Genomic DNA, 8,164 nt, shown 5'->3' with positions numbered 1-8,164 from the left:
AGAAAAACAACAACAACAACAACAACAACAACCAAACAATATTAATAATGTACAAGTAATGGATGAAGATATGAAGAAGATGGAGATAATGCAAACTCAATTGGATCAGGCAAATGAGAAATTGGCCAAACTTGAGAGTGTGGCTGAAGACTTGGACTCGGCAAGGAAGGAGATAGTGCTATTGGAGAAGGACTGCGATTTATTGGAGAGCCATGAGAAGGCGTCAAAGAGATTGGTGGTGGCCCTCACAGAAGAGATGGAGGGTGTTCGCGATGAACTGAAGCTCACCAAGGAGGAGCTGGACGTCACCAAGGAGGCCTACGCCATCACACAAGACAATGAAGCCAACAACAAAGACACAATCGAGAAGTTTGAAAAGACTCTGCAGATCCTGGTCATTGAGAAGCAAGACCTTGAGGAGGCACACAGGAAGCTGATGGCACAGCACCAGCGCCAACAGCTCGCACAACCACTGGCAGTCCAAGATCAACCAGCCGCACCCTCGAACGAGAACGCACCGCCAAAGATGGAGAACAGCAGCAGTGCCCCGCCGACCAAACACAAGGGACATCATCGCGAGAACAGTCTGACGATGCAGAATGTGGAGGTGCTCCATACTCCTCCACAACTGGACGCCAAGAAGCAGACACCAGACAAGGACCTCGTGGCCATGAACAATGAGTTGAGCAAACAGCTCGAGATAATCAAGTCAGACTTGGAACACAACAAGCGAGTACAAAGACATGACCTGGAAACCCACACATCAGAGCTGGCCGAGCGCGACCAAACGATCAAGTCGTATGAGAAGGGACTGTACGAGCTCGAGGTCGCGACCAGGAAGCTCAAGAGTGCCAACAACACCATCAAGAAGCTAAAGGATTCGCTGCTGGAGAAGGGCATGGCCACGGAGGAGCTCGACCGCATGGTCGGCGTCGTCCAAGTCAAGCGCCAGGTGTCCTTCAACAATCAACTCCACGTGCGATCATTCGATCTCAATCTCAAGATTGGTGTCGAGGAGGAGGAGCACGATGTTGGCGAGACCGGTCCGAACTATGTCGACAGGTCACGTCTGTTTGAGAACAGCAACAAGGAGGAAGAGGACAGTGATGACGATCTGATGAAGTATGACAACGATATGATTTGCAATGATAGCATCGATCTTGATGACGGTGATGATGATGGCGATGTTGTCGTCCATGATGATGACGAGGAAGAGTACATGGACGAGGAGGCTGACCGAGAGTTGGAGAGCGAGATTGTAATGAACAATGACAGCGACGAGGAGAGTGGCAGTGGCAGTGGCAATGGCAGTGATGCAGAGGATGACGAAGAAGTAGTCCGAGAGCTTGAGAGTGAGATTGTGATGAACAAGGATAGCGACGAGGATGACGAAGAGGTCGACCGAGAGTTGGAGAGCGAGATTGTTATGAACGAGGACGAAGAGATCATAGAGGACGAGGACGACCAAGACGTGGACCAGGAGTTGGAGAGTGAGATAGTGTTGAACGAGGATGTGGACAACGAGGACGTGGAGAAAAAGGAGTTAAGAGAGACATTGGACACGTACAAGATTGAGATGGAGAGTCTGGAGAACACAGTGTCGTCCAATCTGGAGGATATTCAGACATTGCAAAGAGAGAAGGGATACTTGTCCGAGGTGATCCGCGATGCCAACAAGGTGATCTGGTGCATATTGGACTCATTGCTCAAGATGAACAACAAGAACCATGGTGGAAGTGCAATGTCAGAGATGGAGAATGATAATGGCGACAGCAGCGACGAGCGGTTGGAGAAGGACTCATTCCCATTCGTCTCCAAACTCAAACACAACATCAATCATCTTGAGAAGGCCGTCAAGGTCATCTCCACGTCGGATGACAAGAAGTCCACCTCACGATCGTCCAAGGCCAACCGCGACCTTGAGCAGGACGTCACACTGTTTGAACAAGAGAACACCAACCTGATTGGCGAGCTGCAGCGCATGCGCACTGATCACACAAGCATGAGCGAGTACATTAAGCAGCTCGAGCTTCGCGCCAAGGCACTGGAGGAGAAGGACAAGACCCAGCAGGACTTCCTCCTGCAGGAGCTGATCCCCTTACTCGAGGAGATCAACAAGCAGCTGGAGTTGGCGCTGCAGTACCGCCAGGAGTTGGAGACTGCCGTCGCCGACAAGAAGGAGCGCATCAATCAGCTGGAGCAGGAGAACAAGCAGGTCACTGTGCTGTGTGAGAACATCAACAGCGAGTACCAGCAGCTGGACCAGTCACTTCAATCATCCAACAATGAGATCCAAGCACTTCGTCAATCATTGGCCACCGCTGAGAACAGGGCCACCGAGAGCGAGGACCACTCGCACCGTGTTGCCGACCTCGAGTCACAGATCAAGTTGCTGCAAAGCCATGTCGACAGTCTCACCTCACAGCAGTCCATGCACGAGCAGGAGCAACAGCAATCACAGTCCAGCATTGGCGAGTTCAAGAAACTCAACAAACATCTCGAGACACAGGTTGAGCTGCTCAAGCAACAGCAACAGCAACAGTTGCTGCGACAACAATCAGTTGCACCTCCCATGGTTGGCATGTCGCAGCCACCTTCACAAAATGCAACAGCAGCGACTGAGCACCTGACACCTCAATTGGAGGACATCCCAACGATGGACATCACCAACTTGCTCAAGTACACCTCTGAGATCATTAACAACAAATCACCATTCCCGGCTCGATCCAAACCAGTCGACCCATCTTCGCCAAAGCCAACCCCCGACAGGATCAACACGTCCTCTCCACCTGGATACTCCCAATTCATGGATGAGCTGTCTGACCAAGGTCATGAACACAACAACATCAGGAGCAATAACAATCACAACAATAGCAGTAGTACAAGCATTGATCACAGGAGACATAGATCAATCATTGATGACTTGGACAGAGTACTCTATAACAATGATATAGAGAGGTTGGCCTCTGGCATCAATATCACTACTCTACCGCCAGTTGCCAGTAGCACCCCATCAATCCAACATCATCAACAACAACAGCAACAGTCTATCTTTGGTTACTTCACGCCCTCCCATTCAATCACCACTGCGTTGCCAGTCACTGTCCACACCACTGCGCCAGTCCTAACACCACTCAAGCCAAACATCAGTCCATCACGTCACTCCAATGATCACGACATGATGCACATGCCATCCACGCCACAACACTTGCATCAGAGGAATCACAACTATCCAATGTCTGCAGCTCACGTTCGTTCAAGGCCCACAAACACCAATGCCAATGGCAATGGACATGGAGCATCTGGCAATGGCAATATCAATTACTTTGACGTCGACCAAGTTACTATGGCACAGGCGCCAAAGTCTGCACCAACTACACCCTACAAGAGTGGCACTCGATTGTTTGGCAACTCACCCATGCCATCACCAATACACGACGCTGGGCAATTGGACAATAGCCATCAAAACAATCAATCACAGTTCATTATGGAGCAATTGTTGCGCGAGAAGGACGATCGCATTGCCTACCACGAGAGGAAGGAGTTGGAGCTGATGCAAGGACAGCTTCGCGATCTGAAACATATCTTGGACAAGACAACAATGAAGACTTAATATTGATTGATTACATTATTATGATACTCCAATTCAAGTTGGAAGTTTATTACACGATTAGATTAGATTAGGTTACAACAACAAGAGTACAATGCTCTGGATGGAAGAGCAGGTCATTGATTGACTGATGCCGCTTAGCAGTATCTAACGCATGGTGGTGGGAAGCATGGGTAGCATGGTGGTGGATAGCATGGGTAACATGGGGCACATGGATAGGCAACAAACTCTTGGTAGGTGTGGTTGGTTGGGCCACATGGTCCGCAGCCACCACAAGCAACTCCGTTGCTACCCTGGGATGATCCAGAGCCACCAGATGAACCAATAACGCCACCGCTCATCGATGATGGCATGAATGAACCGACAGTAGAAGTAAGAGCCTCTGTTATATTAGAAGAGATGATGTTAATATTGGCATTTTCCAAGGATAATGATTGAATGTGGGCACATACTGATCAACATTGTATTAGGATTTTAAAGGTAAAGGTAGAGGATATGGATTAAATAGATCGTTTAGATTATTGATTGTTATTTAGATACTTGGTATCGTTTGATTTGATGATATAATAAATAGATTGAACTCTGGTTTAAATAGTGATCGATAGACCATTGATTGTCATTGATATTGTTACATACAACCAGAACAGCTCATTAATTGTAACATGTCAATCGAAGATCCCTTATGTATATATATATATATCAATTATTGTGTGATTCAGTGAACACTACTATGATATCATTGAGTGATTGATTAATGGTCGTATGTATGTATGTATGATTGAATATATGTATACTACATCTACTTGGGAGTGATTGATTGGACGTTTGATGTCCTGTCAATTCCAGTTCAATCACTTAATATTATAATATTTAAAGTTGGACGTTCACTTGATCGACCAAGTATTGACTACCACTCACTGCAGAGGTGGTACTGTCATGTTCAAATTCATGTTCAATCCCATGAAGCAGACTGTGTGATTACACTCCAACTCCATTCCACCTCTCAATCAATCCAATCCACCTATCATCTTCATGATATCCATGCTCAACATATGATTGGTACTGTGTGTCTTCAAGGTTGATGTTATTGACAAAGACAGTGAAGATCTAAAATAGCATCATTCGTATATCGTAATACAATACACCAATCAATTCAATTGTTGTTGTTCTTGATTAACCTATCTTATGAGTAAGTGATAGGATGTTATTGCTGAGGTGTGATGTGATGTACCTCTCAAATAATAAATGTCAATGTTACACATCATGTTAGTTAGTGCTAGAGTGAGTGAGTGATGACATGGGGTGTGAACCTGTGACATGTCACATGACTTGACCCCCATTTGGAAGACATATCCAGTGGACATCACTCTGGTTGATCAAGATATATGGGTGAGTGTGTGGGTGTGTTTGAGTTAGAGAGGAGTGTCAGTCAATCAATTATCCCCTATTATGGTTAAATAGGATATAGTAGGTGATGGGCATATTGAAATTGGGGATGGATAGTCTGGCTAACATACTCCATGCCTGTGGAAGTGGTGTGAAACTTGGTTGCTCATCGCACGTTGTCATTGTCAAGCAAAGCAGAAGTGTCACTTGATTGATTGATATGTTCTGCTTCCCTCTCTCATTCTGGCTGTTTATGTCAATCTGTTGCTGCTGCTGTTGTAATATCATTTAAGGTTTATGATGTGTATGGGTTTGGATTGGAGTTGATGATATTGATGGTTGTAACAACGAACGGCTATTCATTCAACTCACGCGATCACTATGATATCCAATGATTTTAATGGACAATCCACTGTTGTTGTCAATATGATCTGATCCACCGACCAAGTGCATGAACACCTACCTTCCATCCATTGTCCAGACCAGACATACAGACGTGTCTGTTTATCTGAAATTTACAAACAATCATCTTGCACTTGGAACTGTTGCCGTTGCTATTTGCCATCAAGTGCGCGCCATTAAATTGGATCGAGGGCTGACTGCCTGGTTGGCACTCACATATCATTGATTGATTGGATTGATTGATTGATGTATTATGGATACCTTACAGCACTAACGATCAAACAAATGTTAGCTAACATATCCCCTAATTAAAGGCTTGTAATAATGTTTGATTGGAGCGTTGTAGACTGCAGTCCTTGAATTGCCATTCAATTTCATACTCCATCTCACCTTTCACATGTGGAATCCGCATATCCAGAAATAGCAATGCCATCCACTATTTAAACAGGACCAAATGGAACATTTCAAATCATCCCAGTTCTTCCACTGAATATCCAATCATCAATCAATCAAACTATCAAGTTCTATCCTCTTACTCTTAATCTTAACACCCATATATAAACAATGTTGATCAGTAAGTTACGCCCACTCATAATTCAAACATGCACACATACTAACAATTACATACCTTAATGTGTTCGCGACCAACAGAAGCTATTGCCTCCTTCGGAAATGTTAAGCCACTTGGTTCAAGCTCGAGCATGATTGGTGCCGGTGGACGTTCGGGATCATCGCAGTCTGGAAACTCCCTTGCTGACTGCGGCCCAGTGACCCACACCCACCAGGAGTACTTTGTCTGTGCTCCATGCGTCCCATGCATGCCATGCATGCCATGTGTCCCTTGTATGCCATGCGTGCCATGCGTCCCAATGTGCTTCCCCTGCTAAGTCTGCATGAACTCTCATGCCCTGCCTGACTATCCCCACCATCATCTTCGTCTTAGTCACTTGTTGTTGAGCTCCCTGACCTGGGTGGATGGATAGATCTACTACCTCCCTGTCTATATTATCAGTTGTTGTATATCAATGTGTCATCAATATCAATCAATCAATCAATCAATCAATCAAACATAATCAATTAAATTTGTTGTAATTACATTATCTCTTTGAATACAAGAAAGCTGGATTTTTGAACAATGAGTCATTGTTTAGCTGAAGTGAACTAGAAAAGGGTTCAAAATTGGGAAACTTGAATGAACATCAATCACACCACAATTTAATTTAATCAATCATACAGATACACAATTTATATATATACATACACATACATATACATACAAATATAATACATAATGTCAGATAAAAAAGAACTTATTAGTAATTTTAAATCAATTACAAATGCATCAGATCAAGAATCTGAGTTCTATCTTGAAAGTCATGGTTGGGACTTAGAGGTATGCATGATTGATTGAATGAATGGTTGATTGAATGATCACTAACAAGATGCTAACTCATTTATAATAGAGTGCAACAATGTCATATTTCGAAAGCCAATCTGGTGCACCTCCTCCTGTACAACAACAAACTGCGCCACGTCAACAACCACAAACAACAGCACAGTCACAGCCACAGCAACAGCAAGCTTATAGCTCTGAACCATTCAGACAGGTTGGTACTGTTGGTGGTGGTAGCGGTTCCACTCCAAGCAGCAGCAGCAGCGGAGGCAGCAAGCCAGCAGCCTCAAAGCCAAGCGCAGGTAGAGGAGCTATTCGTTCACTCTCAGACTACAACCAAGAGGAGGAGAATGATGACGAGGATGAGGACGATGACAAGACACAGAGATACTTCACTGGCGGTGAGAAGTCTGGTCTGATGGTCGAGTCTGCACCAAAGCAGAAGAAGGGCGATGACAACAAGATGGTCGAGAAGGTATTTGAGAGCGCCAAGAAGCAGGGCGCAACACCAGAGCCAGAAGCCGCCAAGCCAAAGCCTCAACCTGCATTTGAGGGATCGGGATACGTGCTTGGCAACACCAACGCTGGCGGCGCAAAAGTCGAGTCACCAAAGGAGAAGAAAGACAGCGAGCAGCAGATGGAGGTAAAGATCACCTTCTGGCAGCAGGGTTTCACACTGGACGACGGTCCCCTGCGCAGGTTCGATGATCCCCAGAACCGCGAGTTCCTGGAGGCCATCAACCGTGGTGTCGTGCCCAAGGAGCTCGAGGCCAAGGCTCCTCAGCATCAGTACCAACTGCAAATCGTGCTCGTTGACAACCGCAAACAGGAATACGTCGAGCCACCCAAGCCCAAGTACGTCGCCTTCTCAGGAGGCGGCCAGGCCCTGGGCAGTGGATCGTCCTCGACCAGCACCACCACAACCACGACCTCGTCCTCGTCCAGCACAGCATCGACCCAGCCTGCAAGCGGAGCAAACATGAACATTGATATCGACAAGACAAAGCCAACAACAGTGGTCCAGATTCGTCTGGCCGATGGCACGCGCCACCAGGTCACTTTCAACGAGACACACACGCTCTCCACACTGATCAACTACATCAACAGCATCAATGGCAACACTCGTGCCTTTGACCTTCTCTCTGGCTACCCCCAGAGACCCATCAACTTGGATCCCAATCAAACACTCAAGGATGCCAACCTGCTTGGTGCTCAAGTCACCCAAAAGTTCAAGTAGAGTAATATAGTCAAGTGTAGTGTAGCGTAGTGTAGTTAGAGTATCCCCTTTCCAGGTCTGTGTCACCATCCGTCCATTCATTCATTCATTCATTCCCCAATGCAATCCAATATCGATTACTACTAAAGTTCTCGAG

At 46.0% G+C, this 8,164-nt stretch overlaps 4 protein-coding genes across 4 annotated transcripts; 2 read left to right on the top strand and 2 right to left on the bottom strand.

The window, feature by feature from the left end:
* Positions 1-58: 58 nt before the first annotated feature.
* On the top strand, positions 59-3,613 carry SAMD00019534_019610 (hypothetical protein; the record flags this gene model as incomplete). Its single annotated transcript, XM_012902552.1, has 1 exon — positions 59-3,613. One exon carries the CDS (start codon positions 59-61, stop codon positions 3,611-3,613), a length of 3,555 nt encoding a protein of 1,184 aa, XP_012758006.1.
* A 134-nt stretch (positions 3,614-3,747) lies between these two features.
* Positions 3,748-4,072, bottom strand: SAMD00019534_019600 (hypothetical protein; the record flags this gene model as incomplete). The annotated part of the gene is made up of 2 exons (XM_012902551.1): positions 3,748-3,992; positions 4,063-4,072. The coding sequence occupies 2 exons, from the start codon at positions 4,070-4,072 to the stop codon at positions 3,748-3,750; spliced, it is 255 nt and encodes an 84-aa protein (XP_012758005.1).
* Positions 4,073-5,043: 971 nt separating this feature from the next.
* On the bottom strand, positions 5,044-5,284 carry SAMD00019534_019590 (hypothetical protein; the record flags this gene model as incomplete). The annotated part of the gene is made up of 2 exons (XM_012902550.1): positions 5,044-5,054; positions 5,128-5,284. 2 exons carry the CDS (start codon positions 5,282-5,284, stop codon positions 5,044-5,046), a joined length of 168 nt encoding a protein of 55 aa, XP_012758004.1.
* Positions 5,285-6,689: 1,405 nt separating this feature from the next.
* Positions 6,690-8,025, top strand: SAMD00019534_019580 (hypothetical protein; the record flags this gene model as incomplete). Its single annotated transcript, XM_012902549.1, has 2 exons — positions 6,690-6,791; positions 6,862-8,025. Coding segments are annotated over 2 exons (1,266 nt in total), but the record flags the coding sequence as incomplete, so codon positions are not given.
* Between the last annotated feature and the right edge of the window lie 139 nt (positions 8,026-8,164).

Source organism: Acytostelium subglobosum (assembly GCF_000787575.1).
Source record: "Acytostelium subglobosum LB1 DNA, scaffold: scaffold3, whole genome shotgun sequence".
Classification (NCBI taxonomy): Eukaryota; Evosea; class Eumycetozoa; order Acytosteliales; family Acytosteliaceae; genus Acytostelium; species Acytostelium subglobosum.
The sequence above is the reverse complement of the archived record's forward strand: the minus strand, read 5'-3'. Positions and strand labels throughout refer to the sequence as shown.